General features: G+C 47.2%; 1 protein-coding gene across 1 annotated transcript in view; it reads left to right on the top strand.

Annotated features, from left to right (window-relative positions):
• The first annotated feature begins 649 nt into the window (after positions 1 to 649).
• The window catches only part of PPP1CC (protein phosphatase 1 catalytic subunit gamma), a 246,939-nt gene continuing 221,946 nt past the window's right edge, over positions 650 to 25,642 (top strand). Inside the window, exon 1 of the mRNA XM_085635867.1 lies at positions 650 to 1,015. Coding sequence (XP_085491993.1) covers positions 961 to 1,015 — 55 coding nt within the window. The 5' untranslated portion in view covers positions 650 to 960. The remainder of the gene's footprint in view (positions 1,016 to 25,642) is intronic.

Raw genomic sequence — 25,642 nt, 5'->3', positions numbered from 1 at the left:
CATATCCCCCATTATGTCTTTGAAACTAGACAGCGCAGCTCTCTGATAGGCTTTGAGCTAAATACGGTTTTACTTTAGTTCTTGGACACCTAAACTTGCCTCCACCTCAATGACGGTCAATTAGAAAAAAAATAACGTACCCCGATTAATTAAAACTTCTCTCTTAATTTCTTCTGACTTTTGACTCAACTGCTCCGTTGACTTTAAAAATGTCACATCTAATACCTGTCATTCATGTGTTTGAACATTAACTCGTTTCCGCCAAAAATGTCGTTAGCTGTCCTAGACTTGGGATCTAAAACATAAACTAATTATGGATTGTTACAACTTAAAAAAATTGGATTGTAAAAAGTAAACGACACGGGGGGAAAAAAAGGTCGGGGAAGCTTATTCTAAAACGATCACATAAAATCAGAGGTGCAGTCAGCTTCCCCGTGATACATAAACAAAAGTACGCTGAACAAGGTAGACGTGAAGCGGGTTTCTGCCACTGCTCCTGTAATGCTGCTTACAGTCAACAATTCACACACACTAGACTTCCCGCTGGTCAGCGAAATGACCTCACAATCAGCGGCCGGACCATAAGGTCTGACAGTCACTGACAGTTTATGTTCAAATGGAATATAGTGCGCCGGGAAGCCGTATGTGTGGCTGAGCAAGAGTGAGCGCGCGGCGCAAGGATCCGCGGCGTGGCGGTGTGCTTTTCCCTATTGCGCGCTGACGCACCACGCGATAAATGGTGACGTAGGACTGTTTCCTGTATTCTTGCGCCGGCCGGCTGGGAAGGGGCGCCATCTTGTTTCCATCTTTGATCGCCGGCTGGAGCGCAGGCTGTGCGGAGCCCTTGGCCCGTGGCTGAACCTTGCGAGTTGTCACACGTGGTACCCGCGGACTGCTCGCTGAGCGCCGGCCCTCCGCGCTGTTTCCGTCAGTCACCTTGCCGCGCGTCCTACCTGAGTAATGGCCGATGTTGACAAGCTGAACATCGACAGCATCATCCAGCGCTTGCTGGAAGGTGAGAAGGGGGCGGTGATTCAAAGACTTAAGGGCTGTTGGGGTGGGGGTCAAGGCGTGCGCTGGGAGAGTGGGTTAGGGTTTGTTTGTGGTGAGGATGGAAGCGGGTGGCAGAGTAGTGTGCCGTACGGAGCGTGACCTGCAGAGTGCAGCGTCCCTTTCTCCGGGGTACCCGCCTCCCGCACTGGACCGTTATTCCTCATCCTTGCCCGAGTCCTAGCTCCTTGCCCTTCACTCAGTGAGCCTCGCATAGCGTAATACTTGTAGGGTACCAGCAATGCTCGCTCCTCATGGTGGTTTTTACAAAATGTAATATTGCCAGATGGCACCATTTATCAGGTGCACCTTATGTCAATCGTGGGAATTCTGTACCAGATCATTGTTTCCAGGTGATTAACACGATTGGATTAGTTGTGGTGAATTGGAAATTAATGGGTCGAGGACCGGAAAATTGTGTCCAGGTGACATGTCCTCTTATACTTGTACTTCAGGTAAAAGCACCTGTTCCCGGCGCCCCGCCACCCCTCCCTTTTCTTCTAACTGAAATGCGAAGTGGTCCTACACCTGCTCCCCTGGGGTTGTTTCTCTAGAGTGGTTCCAGAAACTGAACTTATCAGATGTTGTATCGCTGGTTCATAATTGGTATGCTTTGTAAATAAGAAACTCCTCCTGAGGTGCACCCGGTGTGTAAGGAGTCCGCCTTGCGTGGCGCCCTTATTTCTTCATTGCATACCGTCTTCGACAGTAGTTTTGGGAACCTGCGCCATCTCTCCTATTGGGATGCTCTTGAGCATGGCCTGTCATCTCTGGGTGCCCTCTCCCGCTAGTATTCCTTGGTTGTAGGCTTTGTCCTTGCGGTGCCTTTAACTAAAGGATCGATATTTAGTTTCTGAGTTGAAGTAATGAGGGGCAGACTATCAGTTGTTGAGAGGTAGTACAACGCGTTCTACTACATTAAATATTATGGAAAATACTGAACCCAATAGTGAAGAGCCAAGGTTTTTATTGTAATTGAAGTACCATAGCATCTTGTTTTAGAGGCGTGATTGCGCGTGATTTTTATAGTTTCTCACAGCACAGATTCTGAATATGTGCAGCCTGCCTCAGATGTTGAAACGATTAATTTTGTGTTTAGAGAAAGCCCGTGGTTCTATTAAGTTAGGAGTCTGTAGATTATTCACACCTTTGTGGTCCAGAATGCTTGGATGTATTTGCACGTAGTTTGTTTACATAAGCCATGTTGCTGCACCATGGCGTTCATAGTATAGAAACAATTTTTAGCCGTAGACTAGATTGCTCTTTGACTTAACCCGCCCGTATTTCTATTTCAGTGAGACGTATTGAAGCCGTGCAATCGCTGCTCGAAATGCAGTGTTCGTTCTGCCCCCCCTCATCCCATAAGAATACATTAATGAACTGGAATCGTATTGCCCCTTTACCGATCAATAAGTCATTCTTGTAGGTGGACTGTCTCCGACCAAGGGATGTGGTTTATCAGCCATAGCTGCCGACTTTGGACCTGGGGAACCGGGTTCGTGTTTCGTAGTTAAATATTTTAAAAAACGGAACATTTCGAAGGCATAAAAGTAGAACTATAACATCTACCGTATGGGACAGAATGATTTAAGACAGCGCTCGCCAATATTCTAAACAGTCAGCAAAGCCTAAGGGGATACCATTAACGTGTCTTTAACATAGACTATAATCTGTTTATGGAAGTGATTGGCTGAAAATGCCTCTGCATAAGAGTCCTGTACCGCAACGCAGTTGGTCTCCATCTGTGTTCAATCGACTCTAAAAACGGGACGTGCAGAATAAAGTGAAAGCTGCTGATGAGGAAAAAAAACCAGGAATGTCCCACGAAATCCGCGGCCTCTGTTCACCCTAACTCTGAGCTTCATCTGGGTCTGAACATTTGTTGGGGCGTAAGCTTGTGTGTTTGAAGCCGAAGGTTCAGCTTAGTTTTGACCGGTCTCAGCTCGCTTTCCAAACCCAAAATATTTACTGTATTGAAGAAGCGACGTGTCCTCCCGTCATAATCGCTATCCGCCCTGTCGGTTCGGTTCGCCTCCCGAGAACATCGCATTTGCGTTATCGAATGAAGGCGGTGATGGCGCACACGATCAGTGTTCGCTTCCTTGTCTGTTTTAAATTTTCGCCCGTCTCTGAAACATAACCTGATATCCAAACTCCTCACTCGACTGTTTCTGGCACCCGTATGTTGCTGTTTTTTAGGTTCGTCTTAATTTAAAGTGAGACTCTGACCCTAAAGACATGGATTTATTTGTATTGCCAAAGGCTGTTTATTTGGGAAGGTGGATGAATCTCGGTGCTGTCAGTGGTCCTTTTTGAGAAAGGAACGTTTTCAAACTCTTGCAGTCTATTTGTTTTTGCTGGCTTCTCAGGTTTATGCGTAATGAGGTCCAGAGGTTGGCACTGTGCGCCAAATGAATTGTTTAACTTTTATGGGTAATCTTCTGCGATCGGCTTTGGTTGTCTGTCCTCCCTGCTATGTAGAATGTGACAGATTCTGAAATCGAATAGGCTTCGTCCATTTTATATTCACACGAGTTTCCATGATATTTTTGGTCAGTGCTGTGGTTGTTTTGAGTGTTACAGTGCAACATTTTTTTTTATACTCGAGTGCTTGATCTTTCAATCACGCGGTAATGAATACGCATATATTTGATTCCACACCTGTTTAGTATTTGATATTTTGGTGCTGAAAGGTTCCAGCAATTAGTAGTGGTTGAAGAGAACACCTTGACTTCTAACTGGCACAAAAGTGGAGGACGGAAAACAAGAAGACCTTATTTTTTTAAGAGTTAAGTGCAAGGAGGCGTAAGGCCATCTAAATGCAAATCACAATAAGACAGTCCTTTAAATTAAGAGCCTGGTAATACTTGCGCATTCTGATCTTAGGATCGCCGAAGGCTGAGGTTGCGAGTGAATGGAATGAATGGCTCATGGCTCAGTATTCCATCTCAAGTCACTTTATTGTGTGTGATAAACGAATTCGGGTGTTTTTTTAAAGATAATTAGCGTTGGGAAGGATTGTATAAGTGAGCTTAGTGTTAGTGCAGGGATAATACTATCTCCTTAAGCATCTTTTTGGGAGTGTGAACTCTTCAGAGTAGCATAACTCTATCATTCTTTCTTGGATGATATTCTGCATATGGACTGATGTTAGATTTCTGCTGTTCGTCCATCAAGGGACACTTAAAAAAAAAAAAAAGTATTTTAGAACAAAACAAATATAACAAGCCATCTTCTGTAAATTGGTGTATTGACACAAATTTCTTAAATTATATTACATAGTCGAAAGTGCACATCTTCCTGGTTTCATCATCTCGCAATAGAGCAGGAGACTGATCGTTATTCAATAGGTAAGCTGTTAAGGGCGTACATATGTCTTGGATGTGAGGATACCAGCAACTCCTCTACATATACGTTCAAGTTCTTTATAGTACACCATATACAGCAGCCAGTGCTTATATTTGGGTGCAGTTCTTTCCCCAATGTCTTGCCACCCTCCTTTTAGCCAGAAGCAGTGCTACCTCTGTAAAGCTATTTGTTGGTTGTAGCAGTTGGCCCAGCCCCAGTAAGCACAAAAAGTTGCAGTCAATTGAGACGGTCATAGTGTAAAGCCAGTACCCCTGAATCTGTCGGCCATAACCCAGGTGCAAGAAACCCCCACCAGGGGCTCTATTACATAAGTGCCCGCGGGTGCAACCATCGTTTGCGCCTGCTCTGTGCGCCCCTGGGCTCTTTGGTATTACATAAGGGGCAGCAGACACTTGTGCTGCCCCTTCTGTAATGATGGCACTGGCACACGTAAAGCGCCTGTGCTGTCTTTGGAGGTAGTTCCCTCATCAGGAATGCGCTGCCCCAAGGCAGCACAAATTCACTGCTGACCTAGGGGCAGTGCATTCCATGTAATAGGGTGCACTTTCCCTGTTTGAGCCTGGTGCACCTGTTCAGAGGTGCGTTGGGCGCAAACTAGGAAATTGTGCCCTTTACATAATAGGGCCCCTGATGCACTTTGCATCCCCTCTTACCTTATTGGAACAGGCGGCAAGGCGTGTAATATCTGTTGTAGGTACTTAAAATGAATAATACAAGGTTGCAATTGGGCGTGAGCTTTTCAGAAGAAACTGCCTTTACAACACGGTTTTTACCAAGTTGTTACTTTTCCCACATTTTTTAGCGCGCATGTTATTGCCAAGTGTACGTTTTTACAGCGCGTGCATTTAAGGTGAGTTGGCGATGTGGGGTAGTCTCCCCTCACAAATAAACTTTCTTTAAACAATGCGTGGTTAAGGTGTGCTATGTATTTCTCTGCATTCCATCGTTCAACTGTTTCTCGGTCAGTGTGCAGAAGAAATCCCAGTCCACCTACGTCGTGGGGGCGGGGGATAATTAGTCAGGAACACCTTTCTTTTGTAAGCTTGTAGGTTGCATTTCTACTTTGGTCACGTTAACAGCAAGTCACTGTTGAATGGCCTTTTTTTGTGTCTGGGATTTTTGTGCATTGACTCCGTGTGAAAGGTAGGCTTATAATTAGTATTTACTTAAGATGCATGTTCTATTAGAGCTTGAACTTTTTCATGGCTGCTCCATGGCTTGTACAAGTTGTATTCACATGATGAATTCTGACATTTTGGATGTTGGCCGTAAAAGGTACCTTAACGGCACAACAAAAAAGCTGTTGGGTAAAAATGTTCATGCCATGAGAAGGATACGCTTTTACGTGTTCAGTTTAAGTTTTTAATTCTGTGTTTAACATGCTGTGGAGCCCAAGAAGAAAATTCGGGGGGCGAATATCAAGCATATGTTGTGGACACAGTAGATGGATTAAATGTTGTAACTTGGAAGCTCCAGCTGTCACAATGTAATGTTCTAAAAATATTTTTGCGGCCCGTTCGTCTGTCTTCCATCAGTAACATGCAGTAGCTTACATTTTCTTTGCATTAAATTCCAACCCCTCCTTTTTTAAAATAATGTTTTGATTGACAACACATTACACACTTATGTTACTAAGAGTACATTTTGAACCACAGGTACGTTATTGGGTTTCCGGGTTCTACAATTGGCGAGTAATTTATTCATTAAAATTCACAGCTTGTTGCGATCCATTCAGGGAGGGGGTGGGAGGAAGGGGAGGCGGGGCACAGATATTTCCTCTATAGGTATTCCACTTTCCCTAGATCTGCATCCACTTTTTTGGGCACCCCCTAGAGATGTATAAAAATTTTTTTTTTTCTCTCTACACAAGTCCATGTTTGCTTTCCACGCCCTCGCTGTTGGAACCTCTTGTGCCCCCCAAAGGCTGGCAATGTTTCGTTTGGCAATCATCTGTCCCAGTGTCGCCCATGTTTTCTCCTTAGTATTCAAGTCGGCTCCCAAATATTTAAGACTTCTTTTGGCTCCTAGGCCCGGACTCTGTCCAAGGCCTCTCTCGTACAATGCAGGACTTTTTCCCAATACTTACAAATGTGGGCACACTCCCAGAGTATCTGTAGGAATGTACCATCACGCCAGAATTGTCTCCTATGACGCGGGTCCTCCACCCCGTATCCCATCTTTACTATTGTTGGTCCCGACAAATATACTCTATGTAATATTTTTAATTGTATTAACTTCAATCTAGGTGCAATTGCGACTTCTTTTGGTGAAGCTAGCGCCTCTAGCCAGTCTCTCTTCACTCTACCAAGTCAGTTTCCCATTTTCTACGAAGTTGTGCGAGAGGATCAGGGGTGTGCTTGATTAGCTTCCAGTAGGTAAGTGAGACTGCTTTCTTGGGAATGAATTCATCAAGTAGCCTATCCTCCAGTGGTGACCCCTCGGAGCGCTTCACCCATTGGGATATTACCTTGTAATGCATGGTGCACCTGCAGTTATCTGAAGCATTCGTTATCTGCCATCTTATTCTTGCTGTAGTTGTGAGAGCCTTCACATCCCCTCCACAAATCTCCCATCTGAGACAGATCTGTGATGTTCCATTTATCAAATCCTTTGGTCTTCCTCAGGGTACCTAATTGCTCCAACACCCACAAAGGGGTGACCTGTGATTTTCTTGGCCCATCCCAAGATCTTATGTACCATATGACATATCTGTATTGAGTATGCCGTAGGTTCAGTCACCTGCTATCTAATAAGATTGGAATAGTGTCCTGGTGTAGGATCCTCCTGGTAACATCCACCTGTCCATTTAATACCCCTGGTCATCTTGGGGCTGGTGCATACATTGATTAATGGCCGCCAGTTTAGCTGCCCAATATTTCTTAACACCCGGGAGTCCTATTCCTCCATCATACCACCCACTCACCAATTTTGCTAACGCTATCCTTGGGCTCCCCGTTATCCACAGCAGTGTCTGTTGTGCAGTCTCCACGGCCGCAAAATGTCGATGGAACAGGGTTAGGCGAGTTTTTGTAGGGCATAATTTTGAAGAGCGCTGCTCTGCCCATTAGGGACAACGGAAGAGCCCACCAGTGTTCTAAGTCGTTAATCAATCTTTGCAACGGTGGAAGAAGAGTGTGAGTGTAAAATGAGTCGGCTCTATGGTGATGTAAATGCCCAAGTATTTGAAGCCATTTTTTGCCTCTTCCCCATGGAATCCTTTAGGTAAGGGCAGAAATCTCCCCCTTAACACGAAGATCAGTGATTTGACCCAATTGATTGTATATCCTGAATACTTGCCAAAACTTGTGACTATATTTAGGACCCTGGGTATCGAAGTATGGGGTGATGCCAAATATGATATAACATCGACATAGAGGGAGAAGCGGTCTTCCCATCCTGCTGACTACTGCAAGCCCCTGATAATGGGGTCTTTGCGGATCCCCGTTACTAGCAGCGGCTCCAATGTTCGCGCAACGGAGACTGGGGACATCCTTGACTCGTCCCCCTTCACAGGATGAAGGTCTCCGACTTGTTGTTGTTTACCACAACTTGAACTTGTAGGTCAGTGTATATAACTGCTTTACCCATCCGTTTAAATTGGGGCCAAACACGAACTTACTCAGAACGGCAAAGAGAGGGCCATGTTGGCGTCCAAGGATACCACAACCGCGTCTTCCCTGATGGTATCCATTTGTCCCATCACGCCGTGCAGTCTTCAGAGGTTGATGGAGGTGTCTCTTGAGGGCATAAAACCAGATTGGTCAGGGTGGGCCAATTGGAGAGAATTCCCACCAGGCTTGTGGCCAACAATTTTGCCAATATCTTGGCTTCTGCATTCAGTATGGAGATGGGTCTATACGAGGAACATTTGTTTCGGGGTTTAACTTCCTTGTGTATCGCCACCAACGTGGCAAGTCTTTGGTGACAGGGAAGGCTGTCCATCTCCCGACTCTCCTCATACATACCTTTTTAAGGTATGGAGCGATCCTGTCTGATTTTAATTTGTAGAGCTCTATCGAGAGGCCGTAGGGACCCAATGTCGTTCCTGACTGTAATCGGTTGATGTCATGCGCCACCTCATTTGTGAGATCGGTTAATAGTGGCAGTGTCATGTCTGACAACAGTGCCGTCGATCCTTCCTCTGGAAGGGTCCCGTGCGAGGCATATTTGCTTATAATAGTTGGCAAACTCGTCTGCTATTGTGTATCAGAGAGCACGCCCGGCATCGGTCAGCAATTCTACGACCAGTCGATTTGCGTGATTCCCTCCTATCTAACCATGCCAGCAGTTTCCCCGCTCTATACCCCAACTCGTATATTCGACTTGTTTTTTTCCCTGTTTAGTGCTTTTATCTTTTGTCACCACATCTTTATATTCCCTTCTTAATTTGAGTATGTGCATCTTTTCATTGTCTCCATTATGTATTTCTCCTAGTTTCAGGATTTTTCTCTAATGTAACCAATTAAGCGTTCCTCTTTTTCTTAGCCCCCGTTATTTGAAATAGTGTGCCCCCAAATCACTCTTATATGCTTCCCAGATTGTCTGCGCTGAATTCCCCCCCCCCTTCTTTCTCCTGGAAGAAAGACTCTATTTCGCATGTAATTTTTGCTTTAAAGGGTGGGTTACGGAGGTGCCGGGGATTAATCAGCTATTCTTCCTGCTTGTCTCTCCCTCGCCCCCACTTGCAGCCAAATCGGAGAGTGGTCTGATATGCACTGCGCTAGGTGTCTGACCTCCGTGGTGTGCCTCGCCTGATCTGCAGGTGTATGGATGTACTCAATCCGGGAGAGACTATTGTGGGCCCCGCAATGGAACTTGAATTGGGTGTCCTGGGGGTGGTTACTCCGCCACACGTCTACCAACCCAAGCGCCTCCATGAAGGTGGGGAGGACAGTCTGTGCAGTTCCCAGGTATCGTGGAGGTCATCGGTCCCTATTTGCGGCTGAATTAAAGTCGCCTCCCATTACTAATCTACCCTCGTAAATATCAGCGTGACCCTCCCCAGGTCCTTAAGTCGTTGCCTGCAACCCGGGGGAGGGGGGGGCACATATACAGATGCTAGCGTGAGTGACATTCCCTTCCATTTTCCTGCCACAGCTGTGTACCTCCCAAATGTCGTTCCAGGTATGATCAATTGTCATGGGAAAGGATCTCCTAATCATTATTCCCACTCCCCCCTGGAGCCCGTATTGAATCCCGAATGTGCCACCAATCGGTATCCCCATCTTGTCAGTTCCTTACACATTACCAACTAACTGTGTTTCCTGTCGGGGGAATGTAATAAATTAAATAATAAACTCTTTATTGATTGGTTTAGCAAACCATTTACAATTTATTAGTAATTTGGTTGAGCATTATGGGCTAGTAATGGTCTGCTGGAAGACATCGCGCTGGCTTTCTGATGTTCTGGGCTCAGATTTGATTGAGTCTGTTCACTCGACCGCCATACTAAGATGAGGAGGGTTTCGCTGTGGATATGGCTTCCAGCTGTTTTGACGCTTTGTGAATGAATTTCGTTAGCCCAATGTTTAGTTTGGTGTTGTCGGGGTTAAGAGTGGTCATTAGTGCTTGGCGGCAAGATCAAACTCCCAACATGATAGATTGTCCTCGCAGCAATGACTGTCTGGCCATGAGCAATGCGGGGCATGCACAGACGATATGTTCCAATGTTTCAGAATGGTAACCACACAACCGGCATTCAGTACTGCAACCTGTCTGGCGCCATTCGAGGAGGTTCTTCAGAAAAGGCCAGTCGCCCATCCTCTGCGCTTTAAACTTATTTTTCCAATAAAGTGCGTGTGCTTGAAAGAGTGGTTGAGTACCCACTTTGAAATTAGCGATTACTGCCCAAGCATGTTTCCTCATTGACAGTGTAGGCCTGTCCGAGTGAAAGGACCACAGTCTGACGTTTTTTAGGTCTCACTAGTGTTGCAGCGCGTATGTGCTGCCATCACTTTGCGAGGCATGCAGTATACACTATAGTGGGGAAGGTTCGTGGCAGCTCCGCCCACTCTCCGGCCCATCTTCATTGGCTTAGGCTATAAATGCAGCCGTCCGGTTGGTTTTAAGCTTGTTAGTCCCTCCCCATAGCAGCCATGTCAGTCATTTGTGTCCTTCCACTGCTACTGACCCCTTCACAGCAGACTACTTTCTTCCAGTGCCCCCCCTCCCGCAGTCCGATGCCTTCTCGTCGCCCACACGCATTGTAATTTGCAATGCAATAGGTCTCACGTAAATGCGAATTCTGTTGCATTGCCTATGCTTGTTTAACTTTGAATAGCCGACACAGGCACGTCACCAAACTCACTCCACAAATTAGTCTTATAAGGAGGAGCCTGCCTCCTGTTGTCATTCACCGCTTGGGTGCAAGGCGGCGCCTGGATCCTCGCGGAATTGTAACTGGGTTCCGAGCTCCGGGGGTTGAAGATGTTCTTTGTGGCAATTTCGCCCACTCCGAGAGGGGCCGGTGGCAAGCTGGGCTCGGCAGCCTTCAGCGCTTGTTTCTTAATCCGGTAAATCACTCCGGCTATCAGGAAACCACTCTGCAAGTGAGAATGCACACCCTGGAGGCCAAAGGGGCACACGCTGGCAAGGTCTACTCAGCCTTTCACCCTTTGTAAGATCGATAACAAATGTCCCATCAAACTGAGAAATCACTACCAATTACAATTGAGCCGCCCCCGGCCCCCTATCACCACCTCCCGTCCATTGCAGCTCATTTGCAGTGTCTTCTGTGATCGCTGCACCTCCCCGCTTTTAGGGCAGGGTTCCAAGCTGCTCATTTTATGTGTTTGTAACATGAACATTGTCTACAATTTCCTTTTTAATTGCATGTTAGGCAACGCTCTAAATAGTTAAGATGGTTGAAGCTAACATTCACTTGTATTGTAAGTCAAAAGACAATATTTTGCTGTATTTGCACAATGAGCATGTTTATGCTGCTTTCCGTTATATTTAGTAATCGAGGAAGAGGCGCCATCAATGATTGTATTGCCCTCCATCAGATCTAGAGCCTAGGAGTATAGAAATATAAAAGGACTCTTCTCACATTGCTGCGTTGGTAATAATCTTGATTAAACCGGCAGCTCCAAATATTAAGCAATAGTGTTTTTTTTATGCAAATGCTTCTGATGCCTTAATGCATTTGTTTTGAGATTATGGTAGACGGGATGAAAATGAATCCAGTAACTTCCGATTTTTCAATAAAATACTGTTTAGGAACCTGTTCACTGAAACCGAAAATGTTGTCTTTTTTTCCGTGTTTGAAATGTGATACCGAGCCATTATCATCTCTTAACTTGAGTGGGACTAATGTGGAAATACTTTTTTCCCACAATATGGCACCCACCTCTGTGGTTGTATAACTCACGACTGCTCTGGTCACAAAGTCCCCTTTCTATGTCCATGACTAAGTATCCCATTTGGCTGCTTCAGACACACAGGACACAGTTTAACATTTCCCCCCCCCCCCCCCCCCCTGGTTAGTATCTACCTCGTCTTATAGCCTCGGACTCCCTCCTACCCCATCTGTACTTCCTCTCGGAAAGCTTCAGTGGTCTCATTCTGAAGCAGCCGTGTAGCTCTTCCAACTCCTGTAGTCCAGGGTCCAGTCTTTCTGGCTTCCATATACAGTCTCAGTGTGATATTGGTTAAAATAATGCCTAGAATACCCCACATGAAACCTCATTTCTATCATTGCATTGTCATACAAGCCGCATCGTGCGCGTCTTCTCCTTGCTGGAGCCATGAGGGATGAAAGGCTGAATGATCATCTTCTGATTAGGGTGCAGGTACGCCCACTGGGGATGAAATGGAACCCTTTTCTCCATTTGGAAGTGAGAGGAACAAAGAGGCTCATTGCCTCTTCTGCACTACCTCGTTCTTCAATTATCACTTAATATGCCTTGCGTAAGAGCAGCAATTGACTCCTGAAGAAAAGGCCTCAAAGTTATCACAAGCTACCATATTGCGCTCTCTCAATGCCAGCACAATACAATAGTAATTGACTCGTCTGTTCTGCACTGCTCCCTACTCGCTGCACCTGAGGCTAAAGGCTAAGTGCCCTTTGTAAGAAATTATTTTTTTAGGTATTTAGACTGGTTACCCCGGTGTCACATTACCATTTTTTGTGATGTAGTGTGAAATGTTTCTTGTCAACTGTTTGATTAAGGAGGTAACAGTACAGTCAATACATCTAGCGTGTCACTACAGTTCCATTTAAAGTTGTTATTGATTATTTGTATAGGTCTGCGCTCGCTTATTTCGCCGCTAGGTATTCCTAAAATTTAACAAACTTAGGAGTGCCATGACTGTCACAAATGCGTTTTATGATTTCAAAGCAGGTTTTGGGCCTGGGGGTTAAAGCTGTGGATTTTGCTTCACTAACAATCCTTCTGTGTGTTGATAAATGTGTACTCTGTGGAATAATTTCCTTCGTTGTCACGTCCATAAAGGTTGTTAGCTGCTTGCCCCAATGTCCAACCAATCGGATCTTCTTCAGCTGTGATGAAACTGTATGCGAAGGACCCCTGTCCTTTGAGGGGGGATTAGGTTAGTTCCGTTCCAATACCTTAGATGACTTGGAAAGGCTCCTATGAAGAGTCTACAGTCATTTCATCTGGCCATTCAAGAGGATTTGCCAAGATCAGAAAGGTCTCTCACTCTTAGGAATTCTAGTTTGCGTTTTTGGTCCGTCGAGGCATGGGTAGTAATCTGTCTTTCAGGCCACTTGAAATGATCTTACAGTTTTCCCTTTCTTTTTTATTGTTGCATTTTTGTAGACCCTGTCCATTAGAAATGCTATATTCAGTCTATGGCTGCATGGATAAATACTTAAGGTCCCCAAGGCGAGACCGATTGCATTGCAAATGCATGTTTTAATAAGTCTTTAACACTGAGAGGGAGGGGTTTAATTCCCAGAGTTCTTTTACTCCTAGTAACTGTAAATCGTGGTCTAGGCGTTGCCGATGCTTATGGCTGGTCTGTTTTCTTTTTTCTGTATTTTCTGCCATATTCAGGCCTCCAAGGAACCCTCTCTGTCGCGGCGCAGTCTATTACTTAGTTTGATAAATGCGCCTGCCTCCACTCCATGGTGGTCTCGTAGTCCCAGTTCGTGTCTCACTTGGGCTGGTGAGGCAGATCTTGGTAACCGAAAAGCTTTTAAAAATGTTGGTTGTTAATTTAGTAATTAAAACGTTGGTTGTGCCCTTAGTGATATCGTGCCCATACGTCAATGAGTTGATTACCTTAGCCTTCATCACTTGCAGCATGGGAGTTCGGCTGGGGCCTTGTAACTGCTCTGCCAATTTTGCTGCGGCCACTTCAAACAACAAGCCTTTAGTTTTCAGTGTTTCTTTATGCTTGGTAAAAGTACCTCGTTGTTCGAAAAAGATGCCCAAGTATTTATAACTGGGGTTTGATTCAAGCTTTGTGCCGTTGAAAGTGCCACCTTTCTGTTGACTTTTTTTTGCTTCCCAAAAGATTTTGATTTTTGTAAGCTTCAATTCAAGGCAATTTCTTGTTGTGTAAGGTAGCAGTTCATTCAATAGCCTCTGGAGACCCACTTTTGTGTGGCTTAACAGCACCAAGTCATCGGCATACAGCAGGTTGGTGATACGGGTCCCATCTAATTGAGGTGGATGGCAGTTTACGTTGTCGAGTACTGGGGAAAGGTCAGATACAAAACAAATTAAAAAGTGGGGCCAATACACAACCTTGTTTGACGCCAGTTTCAGTACGGATCTTCCTAGAGACAGAGCCATCACCCAGCTTAATTCTTATCCATGTTTTTGTATGGAGTTGGATTATTGCTTGAAGAAGCGGCAGGGATATGCCCCATGATTTTAGTTTCTGCCATAGCAGGTCCCTGGGCACACGGTCGAAGGCTGCTTTGAAGTCTACAAAGCAGCAGTGCAGCTGGATCTGTTCGGCTGTTGCTGTCTCCATCAGGAGTGTTAGCGCTAACAAATTAGTTGTAGTACCGGTGTTGGCCACGAAACCAGTCTGATTAAAAGGGAGGCGCGCGGTTCTTTCGGCCCAAGCCTGTAGCTCCTCCAATAGGATGTTTGCATAGTACTTCGATTCCAGGTCGAAGTGCAACCATTCTGTAGTTTTTTTGGCTCTTCTCACTTTTGTAAATTGGGTGAATGATTGCTCCTTAAAAAGACTCTGGTACAGTGCTGTGTAGATTGCAGTAAAGAAATAAAGGCGTCAGGTATTCAGACCATAGGGTGATGTCGGATTTGAACATGGCCTGGGGAAGGCTGTCGAGGCCTGGGGCTCCATCAGCTCTGGCTTTCGTTATAAGGCGTGAGATCTTGTTTTTAAACCATCCGGAGGCACCATGGGCTCTAGCGGTATATTGTTTGTTTTTGCTGGATCTTTATATAACGGATCTTCAGATGGAATTTTTGCGGGGCGAGCTCGTCTCAGATTCTCCATTCCCAGGGGGGAAAACCTTTTGTGGCCTGGGCTGGAGGAAATGGTTTGAGTATCGTTTGCATTAATATCCCCAAAGTGAAGAGATGAAAAACTCGCTCCGAACTGCTTCGCTGATATTTGCACTGCTGTACCCACTTGTGCTTTGTGTGCTCCTATTTATAAGAGACCAGAATTGCTTCTGATTAGGGTTTTTACTTTCGTAGATTAGTTTAAGCCAGAATTAATCCGAGGCCGCCACTTTTCCTTTCGTGTCGAGATCCTCAAAGCTACTTAGGCTTGCTTATAGTTATTGAACAGGGTTTTATTGCTGGGATTCTTGATAATCAGTGCTCGGTTCCTCTCAGATGTTTAATTTCCTTGTGGTTTTTGAGATGCAAAATTGAGGGATTTGGTTTCTCGGGCCCTTCCTGATTGGCAGTTCATTGAGGAGGTGGTTTGTAAGGGAAGACCAGCCACTGACAACGTGAGTGTTTGAGTCTAGGGATTGATGTAACACAACTCTGCATTTTTCCCCTCAAGGCAGGGGCCGTGGAATCTGACCACTTTATCCGCTTTAGGTCTTCTGTGTAACTGCCAGAGTGGGTATGGGCTAGTTCTTGATGGCGTGGAGTACTGGTGTATAGTATTATAATTTGTGCCCGGTGGTCACTCTCTCTCCTTGCGGTGCAATTTGATAACTCTTGATCAAGGGCAGTATTTCTCTACTCTAGAGAGAAGTCCAAAAACTAAAAGGATCTGCCATCTGACTGGGTCCATCAATGCAGGCAGAATGTCGGTGGAGAAGCACCCATTCAGTAAGGTGAATCCTAATCTACTAAACTGCGTGACCAAGTAATCGCCCAATGTCTCAAGTTGTTTCCAGCATGAATTGACTGAGATGCAAAATGTGTGGGGACTCTTGGAGTCTGGTCCTGTGGTATCGGCAAGCTTGCAGAAAAGATTGGTATTGAAATCGCCTGAGAATGCTGGGTGTGCTGCCATACTTGCCAAGTAAGTCACAGATGGTGTTGTTCAAGCAATCCGTTTTGGGTTTTTTCTTGGTTGTGCAGGGAGCGATATAAACGTTTAGGATAACCAGCTGAGGGTCAGTAAGTGAACTCCCAGAATAATTCTGGACAGCCAATCCTCAATCCTCCTCAAATTTAATCTGTTTAATACATTTTCGATAAGATTTGTTGATACATAGATCGGAAGACTGCTACTTGGTCTGCCAAACTTGGACTGCCTGGTGGCAGGTGTCATAAAATCCAGGAAGCCCACTATTTTGGATGCTTTCACCTGCCTATGTTTCCTGTAAGAGGACGATGTCATGTTCTTTTAAAAAGGCCATGGTGGCAGCGGATTGTTTTTCCTGACCAAAACCGTTGATGTTCCAGGAGCATCTTGTTAGACCGTAATTAGTGATGGTTCTATCAGTCCGATATCTGGATAAAGCCCCCGGCAGCCATTGCCAATCTGCACCATCAAGGTTTCGTTGATCGGTTGTGGGCTTTGGGATTACTGTTGGTGAGCTGCCTCTTGCGGACCTCAGTATTGAGAAGGGGGCTAAAGAGGAGCTGGAAGTGCGGGCCTGGTTGTCTTCCAATATTGAGGGGCACTTGGTGTTGTTGTGTTACCCCCAGGATTTAAATTGGTCAATTTTCGTCCGGATCAGATCCCGGGTTGCCGCGGATGCCAGTGTTACTTGCGTAGATTCACCCGTGTTAGATCCGGTAGATGGAATGAATTAAATAGCAGTTCTCTCAATTGTAGGTGGTTCAGGTCTGGTAAAGATTTGAATAGTTTTAATATATTCCCTCAATTGAGGATATCATGGCGGCCTCTGGTGGTATATTATGGAGCGAGCAGCAGTTTGGTGCTTTGGGTGCTGCTTGGGAGCTCACAGAACTCATTGCACTTTACCGGTTGTTTGCTGTGAATTTTCATTTTTTTTTTTTTGAGGCTGGTACAGTGAACGATAAAAGAGGCAGTTCTGTTTGGGTGATTGGAGGGCTTTTATTCGCAGCCTCTAACATACGACCGCTTACTGAATTCGTGAGGTTTTTACAACCAGGCTCTGTAGCTATCCTCTGTACGCGACTTGTTGTCCTCGACGAGAGGAACAAGCTTCTTGGGCTGTCATCTGGGAAGTTGCAGGACTCTGTTGCACTACTTCCAGTGCTGTGCTGTTAATTGGTGGTTGTGTAGGGCCGGATTTTGCTTGCTGCAGACAGTGCTCCCGAGCTTGTGGTTGCCTTGACTGCTGACTGTGCTGGGGCAGGGCTTCTGTCTGGGGGGGGGTAACTGATTCGGTACTAATTGCGGGCACGACTGTACTCCTTTCGACTAGTGTCGAGGGGGCGTTTCCTGGGAGCTCTGTCACTCGATGGATGGTAACTCATATTTGTTGTGATATCTGTTTTTTCTTCCGGCTTTTTCGTGGTCTTTTCTTCTCTTTTAGACAACCGATGAGAATTGATATTTAGGTGGTTCAATAGGGGCTGATTTGCCAACTGTTGTCCCCGTGGGGGGTATGGGACTGGGACGGGTTTGGGCTTTTGGATGAAGTAAACCCTGTGTTTGGCTCTGGTCCTGGAGTAGTGGGGGGGGGGGGTCTGACGCGGAGGGCTTCATTTCTGTTAACTGTTGAGATATTGGGGCAGAGATGGAATTTATTATGGGAGAACAGCAGCACACTGATTAAACCAGTTGAGTTTGGGATTGAGCTTTTTTGATGAGGGCGTTGAGTGCCTCTAGTTTTTAAACCACGAGTGTATTTAGTAGGTGCACCTGCAGATCCATCTTATCGGAATGTTAGTGCTGCTGATGTTGTTTGGAAGGTTTGTAATAATTGGGACCATAGATTGTTGAGGTGGTCCGATGGAGGGCTGTCCTGCGCTACTGACTTATTGTGCTCAGTGGTGAAGAACGATAAGTCTAAAGAGTTGTGAATTATATTGTTGCTTGGCCCTTCTCGAATGACAATTGGGTCTGCTTGGGTCCCTTGGTCCACCTTGGCTAGGAAACTTTCCGGCCCCTGTTGGGCTGAATTGCTCAAAAAACTTGACCTGTGGTATTTAAACTTTAGGGCTCTTTTGTTGCTTGTCTGGTTTAGATTCGGTTGAAGAGTTAAACACTGATGGGGAAAACGGGCTTGGGTTTAAAAATGGTTGAAAAGTTGACAGGCATATTTGGGGGTAATTACATTGGGGGTAACTTGTTCTAGTTGAGCTGTGTGTTGTGACGGTTGAAGGGAAGCCTGTTGCGATTGGCAGACGTCCAAGGCTCCTTTGCGTAAAGATTCTGATAATGAGGAGCTGACTTCCGTTGAATTATCGGGACCTCCGGTGACCCCATGGATCAGTGGGAGAACAGTAATTTGATGTGGCAATAGCTCGGTGGCTGCGGGGGGTAGTGCCTGAGGGGCGGACACCAGCTGGTTATCTAACGTGCTGGTGGTTTTCTTCTGTGCAATTACCAGTATTGTGGTCCTAAAATAGTCCTTTTAATGAAGCCTTGTTTTTTGTATTTTTTTAAATATTTCTATAGTGCCCAGTTTTGGCTCCTCAGCAGTTGGATGGGCATGTATGGGTCCTGGATCAGATTTGTTTGCAAGTGTTTGACGGGCGAAGACGCCATTGGTGATTCTAGCAAACGGTTGCAACGGTCCATTTTCTTTGCACCTTTTTGGAGGGTTTTGATGGTGCTTTCCTTACTCGTCCTGATCTCATCCCAGAGGTTTTTTTGTTTTATTAAGGGGCTGCTCGGCTCCCTGGTAGCTCCTAACACTGGGATAAGCAGATGATCCAGGCCGGTTGATTGGTTGGTTGATGAGGTGTTTAAGTAAGTTTGATTAATACACTAATTACATTAGTTGATTGGGTTGAATCCTTGGTTTAGTATTCTACTGTAGCTTTGTTGTAAATATTTTTAATTGTTTCCTTGTCTTGCTGATTCTGGTGATTTAGCAGGATTTTTTTCTCTCCAGTAGATTTGTTGGTTTGTTTGGTTTAGTAAATTTTTTTTATTGATTATCTTTGTTTTTTTTTTTTTGTAAAGAGCCTGCCTACCAACGCCAGATGACTCTGGGATGGCTAATTTTCTATACCCCCACGCAGTCTGGATGGCTGCCAGCTCCTAGAGGGACGGCCTGACTAAGCTTGGCGTAAGTGGCTACTAATTCACTGACCGGGTTTTTTCAGTTTTTTTTCCTTGCCCGGATCCTTTTCCTTGTCCTTATCCTTTATCTTGATCTTCAGGTTTTGTCGGTCCCAGCACCGCAACTGGTGCGGATGTCTGTTCAATCAGTTTATTTTTATTTAAATTTTATTTTGAATTGCAGGTGATTTTTGGCTGGTAGCCTTTAAGGGTTTTTATGGATGATCTGTAGAAAGCAAAGGCCAGGGTTGGGGAGGGCTTGTGGGGGTCAGCAGGGTGCTCTGGCTGTATTGCTGGCTGCGCTTGCTGTGGACCGACAGACCACCTCTGTAGAGACACGCTGTAGTCTGTCTGTCGGACCTGCCTCCATTCCGTGGTCAATCGGATATGGCTCAATTCGGCTGGACTCTAACCCCTCCCCTAGATCGCTGGATCCCACTTACTGTTCCGTGGTTGCCAACCCCCCCCTCCCCCTGGGACATCTTAAGTCCACCACTCTGCTTTGTGTCAGCACATCTGCAGACTCCGCTCCACACTGCTGACTCATGCTGACCGGAGGTCCTGCTGTGTCTCGCTTCACAAGTCCACTGCCGGGACTCTACAGCAATTCCTCAGCTCCCTCGCCCTACCCACCTTACCCGCTGCCGCCCTGGTCACAGCCTTGCAATAGCTGCTACTGAGGGGAAGGAGCAGAAGACTTGGTGGAAGGTAGGGGTCAGGAAGAGAGGATGGGTTGGACTGTCACCATCCTCTACCGGGCAGTCTTGTTGCTCTTTAGAGGTTTCTTTGTCGGAGGCCAGTCTTTCCCTCTCTGGGCGTAATGTTCTTTTGTTGGCCTCCCATCCTTCCAGCCATTCCAGAGTTGACTCCGGAGTGTCGAACAAGGCCCTGCCTTCTGTCACGTCTCACCGGGAACAGCATAGAGTATCGGATACCTCTTTCTTTGAGCTGTTTCTTGGCCTCCAGGAAGTTACATCACTGTACCCCCACTGTAAAGTCCAGAAAGAAGGTCAACTCGTTAGTCTCATTGACCGGGGAAGACACACAAGCAGATTGCAATATTAAGTCACTGTCTCTGAAGTTTAAAACTCTTGCCAGGATGGGACACGGGGGGGGGGGGGGGGGGGGGCACTCCAATTATTCTGACGATGCTCTTTGAGCGGCCCTCATTATCTTCACATTTGCTTCCATCAATTTGTCAGTAGTTTGGAGTTATTTTATCCCGTGTCTCAATTTTTTGGTAGTCTCACCCAATGCGGAGGTAGTCATTTCCATGGCCTTAACCTTCTTGCCCCTCTTTTTGTAGATCTGCTCTCGGTGTCACTTCAACAGTAATGGAGTTCATTCTGTGTTCCAACAACGTGCGCACTCCTGTAATAACATCCATAATGTCTGGTTGCCTTTACCTGATTCCGCTGCTTTTGCTGCGTTTCCCTTTTGCGATGGATTGAGGTCCACCGATTTTTAATTTTTTTGCGCTGTAAATTTGTCTATTTTGGTTTAGTGTAGTTTTGGGTCCTTTTGTGCCCAACATGGCTGCCTGAAAGCTGTTTTTTTGACAAGTCTCTGCGAACACTAACTACCGCTTGCACTCGGTGGTGTATCTGTTCGGCCTGTCGGTCTTCTTAGCTGGGTCGTGATACTCTTATGTCTCGGGCTTGTGGGCCACTGGATTGCCACACTTGTCGCAGGCTGGCGAGTTTACAATGCCTCCCACTACTCCAAAATACGGCGATCCCTTCAACTCCTCTTTCAACTTGAAGGATGGGTTTACTTTATTTGTTGCCAAGCAGTTGCTCCTGAATCGGGGTGCCTCTGTGTGCCTGATTTAATTGCCAAACAATTTGGGGGTGCCGTTGGGCCCAAAGTCATCTCCCTCCACCAGGGGAGCGGGCAAACTCTTCTCACTCCTGGCCCTCTGGGTCTTGCACACTATTGCGGCAGTGCACTGATGTCTTTGTCCATAAGGCTCCATTTTGTGCGTGCCTTACGCCCCTGCCAGTTGTTCCCAGCCTCAATTGCTGCCACTATTAGCTGCTTGGTGGGACTGCGTCGCAGGAGCCGAACGCTGCACTTCTGTCACTTCCCACCTGCCCATGGCCGCCCCAGGCCCTGTTATTCACACGCTGGGACTCAAGGAGTTATGGGCCCTCATTCAGCCATTCGGATTACCTGTCCTGGGCAGCGACTACACACCGGCCTTAGGTAGGTTCTTAAGCGCTGCTCCCAGCGTTGGATCGGCTTCTGCTGGAGGTACTGCGCAGCATATCCCGACACTAGGCCGAGGCTTTCTGCTCCAGCTAGGCCGCAGTACAGCTCCTCCGTCGGACACATCTTGTGCAGCAGACATGGTTCAGATTGCCTGTCGTATGCAATCTTGGGAACTGTTAAGTCTTTGGAGGGGGGCTATATACAGATCTTTAGGCAGATATAGGGCTGGCGGAGCCTGGGGTTTCTCGGAGCCTCACTCTGCCATTTAGCTCGGTGTCGTAGCCACGCCTTACAACTTTTCTTTTCTTGTAAGGGCTTTATTTCTGCCTAGCCAAATAGCGACCCATCACAAATGTGCAGGCCCTGATTCAGTAAAAGGGCCGAGGAGTGATTTCACAGGAGCTTTTTTCGTATTTTTTGTTCCCCTTTTTTCTTGCCCCTCCATGTATGACGTTGAAGACGCCACCCAGTGGCCTTATTGGCTTGAATCAGCCATTTTGAGATACGGATTAAAGGGAAAGTAGGGTTTGAGCCCTATGGATATTTTCAGGCTTCTGATATGGTACCTACATAATCCACATGATTAACGTGGTTTTTGTTAAAGGTTTCGCTTGCGCTGTACTGGATTTATTTTGGGAAGGAAAAAATCTTAACAGGGGCTTGGAGCCTTCCCATTACTTAGCGTTATTTGGCTTGCACGTCACCTTTGTTTCAGACTTCCTCCCGGGCTTCAGGCTTGTCATTGCCACGGAGCATGCACCGAGGATTGGTTCATGTAGCCAGTGCCCTTCAATGACAGCAGGCTTTTTTTTTTTTTTTTTTTTTAAACTTATTTTTATTGCCATTTTCACATTTCATACATTGTACATCATTCATATTCTTCAAGTGGTCGTGTTCGATCATACATCCTGTAAGGATACTTAACAATTGTATTGATTGATGATTCGTTACCAAGAGGCATAAACAGTGTATACAGTTATCGTGACGTTCACATCCTACGATCTCGGGTTCCATATATGGCAAAGGAACTGGGGTTTAACAGAGGTATAAACTAGGGAATGAATATGGAAGAATATATCCAATTACACTTGGGGGGGGGGGGGGGAATGCAGCGTCGTGATGGTGAGGCACCTCTGATACTCATGTTTGCCTATCCTAGTCGTTACGACCGAAAATCGTAATAGTGTGCCTGGAGCTAGGGGTTGTCAAGACCTCGCGCGGCTGGGAGCCTACGGATTCAGGTGGGCAGAGCCTGTGACTGTGTACTCCGGATTAGTTGTGTAGATGCGTCATCTGGTGGGTCCGCTCCCGGGGAGAGCTGCCTAAACTGGTATAATAACATGGCCCATTCCATTGATATAGGGTGCTTGCGGGTCCCTTTCACCTCCTCCTCCCGTAATGTCTCCGCCGCCGCCGCCCATTTGTGTGTAGCTCCCACCCATGCTGCCACCAGAGGGCCGGTGGGGGAACGCCAATGCATGGCTATGCTGCGTTTGGCCAAGAGCACCGCTAAGGAGAGGAAGCGAGTCTGCACCTTGTGCTGCTTACTGACGCGAAAGATGCCTATGGCGCTGGCATCCCAAGTGTTCATGCAAGTGAGCCCAGTGAGGGTACCCAAAGCGGTGTGAATGTGGTGCCAGAAGATTTGAATGACGGAGCAGCTCCAAAACATATGCCGAAAGTCTGCATTTTGTTCGTGACATCTGGGGCATAGGAACTGAGTGTCAGGGTAGAATCGATTGAGGCGTGCAGGTGTGAGATAGGCCCTGTGTAGGATATAATATTGGATGTTTTTAAATCGTGCGTTTCTGGAGACTTTCTTAGGGTATCTCAAAGCCTTCTCCCACTCCCCTTCATGGAGCACCCGCCCGATTTCTGCCTCCCAGGTGGCCCGGAGGGTCGCCAATGGTTTATTAGTCAATTCCCGTATGGCTTTGTAAAGCCATGTAGTTAGATGGCGTCCTGCTCCCATATGTAGGATCGTGTGTAGCACTGGGTGTGGGTGTGGTTCCCCGCTATTTAGGTCCTGATGCGGTCGGTAGCTATCTAGAAGTTGGCGGTGAAGCAGGAACTGCCCTGGGGGAAGCCCGTATTCCTCCACCAAACTAAGGAACGGTCTTAGTTGCCCGTCCTCAAAGGGACGCTGCCTCCGTTAAGCCACACCCCGTCCATGTGCGAAGCGCGCTATTCGTGTAGTAGTGTTCCCGGTTGGGCCATCCTACCAGAGTGAGTAAAGGGGAGTACAACGGGGTCCCCGGGGACATGCGGTGTATCCGCAGCATGCACTTACGTGCGATCAACACCTGTAAGGGGTACGTGGGCTTTGGGTGTGTGCCAGGGAGGAGCAAGCGACGGATCTCCGGAACCGATACCTGTCCTGCGATGGTATGAGTTTCCACAGTGTACCTGTCTGCTGTCCAATGAGACAGCCATTGCAGTTGTGCTGCTAAGAAGTAGGCTTCGAATGATGGGGCTTCCAAGCCACCCTGCGTGGTGGGCAGTTGTAGTTTTGTCAGGGCTATTCTGTGTCTGTTGGACCCCCAGATGAGCGCACTAAGAAGGGAGTCTAGGTCCCGGAAAAAGGTCCTGGGCGGGGTTACGGGCAGGTTGGTAAAAAAAATACAGCAATCTCGGAACTATGATCATTTTGGCCAACGCTACTCTCCCAATTGGAGCCAATGGGAGGCTCTTCCAAAATCCGATCGTAGCCCTAATGCTCGCCAGTGCCTTGCAATGGTTACCCTCGAACATATATCTGTGGAGGAGTGGTAGAGACGAATACCAAGGTACCGGGGGGCCTCCGCGCTCCAAGGCACTCGCTGGGTTCCTATGTGAACCTCCTGCGGAGGTAGTCCCGGATGCAGCGGATAAATTGTGGATTTATTCCAATTTACTCGTAGTCCTGAGGCCACGGTAAATTCCTGCAAAGTTTCCCAGAGGGGTGTCAGATCGTCCGCAATGTCCCGCACATAGATCAGCAGGTCATCCGCGTATAAGGAAACACTATGCACCGTGCCTATCGGGATGCCCCAGCCCTCTCCTTCCCGCCGGAGTCGTATGGCTAGAGGCTCCACCGCCAGGGCAAAAAGCAGAGGGGATAGCGGGCAGCCTTGTCGCGTGTCTCTCTGAACCACAAACTCCGTCGATATGTATCGGCCTAGGCGCACCCGCGAGGTCAGTCCGGTGTACAGTAAGCGCGTATAGGCGAGGAGGGTGGGCCCTATGCCTACTCGCTGCAGCACCGAGAACAGAAACTGCCATGTGAGGGAATCGAAGGCCTTCTCGAGATCTAAGATGAGACAGGCCGCTCGAGGGTATATCCCCTGTACCTGATCCTGAATGTGGAAGACTCGACGTATGTTCTGGGACGTACATCTGCCGGGTATAAATCCACACTGATCCGGGTGAACCAGAGAGCGTATAATTTGGACATATCTATCCGCCAAGGTCTTCCCGAAGAGTTTGCAATCGGCTGACAATAGCGATATCGGACGGTAGGAGGCCCTTCGCTGTGGGTCCCTATGCGGTTTCAGGAATGTCACGATTACGGATTCTCGCATGGATTTCGGCAGTTCTCCTTTCTTCAACGCCGCCGCAAACACCTCCACTAACCGAGGGACTAGGTGCACTGAAAACGTTGTGTAATATTCTAGGGGGAACCCATCCAGCCCCGGAGCTTTATTTCGGGCCAGGGCACGCAGGGCCCGCGTCACATCCGCCGAAACTAGTATGGTATCTAGGGCCTCTTGCTCTGTCCTCGTGATTGTTGGGAGAGGTAAAGGATCGAGAAAGCGATCCACTACATCCTGCGGGGTAGAGGTGGGGTCGCTATACGTCTCGGCATAGTAGTCGCGGAAGGCCCCCAGAATCTCCGCTTGGGAGTGCACCAACACCCCCCCCAGGGTCCAGTATCTCGGTGATAGGTTTGACTTCCGTGTCTTGCCTGGCTAACCACGCCAGTAGAGTGCCCGTCTTGTCCCTCTCTTTATGCATCCGTGTAGCATATGATCGGAAGTTGCACCTTCGCAGATTCGCGGAGGCCGAGTGATAGGCCGTTTTGGCTTCTGCTATACGCCGCGTCTCCTCTTCGGACGTAGCATCCCGTTTGGTGAGGGTCGCCAGGCGGTGTTCCGCGGTGATGAGGGCCTGTTCCAACACGCGTCTAACACCCGTTATTTGCCTCAGGCACTCTCCCCGGGCCACCACCTTAAACGCATCCCACTCCACCAACCTAGAGGACGCCGTCCCCGAGTTGCGCGTGAAATAGTCTTGGATGCTACCCTCCTGATCGTGACGAAAGATCTGGCCCGATAGACAGTCCCGCGGCAAGCGTCACGTGGGGACCGGTGGGTGTGGGGGCCGCCAGTGTAACTGGAGAATGTGAGCATCGTGATCGGATATAATCCTGCCCAGGTAGTCTGTGTGGGCGATCCTG

This window comes from Triturus cristatus, chromosome 11, assembly GCF_964204655.1.
Source record: "Triturus cristatus chromosome 11, aTriCri1.1, whole genome shotgun sequence".
Lineage (NCBI taxonomy): Eukaryota > Metazoa > Chordata > Amphibia > Caudata > Salamandridae > Triturus > Triturus cristatus.
Note: the sequence above shows the minus strand (reverse complement) of the source record. Positions and strands in the feature narration are given on the sequence as shown.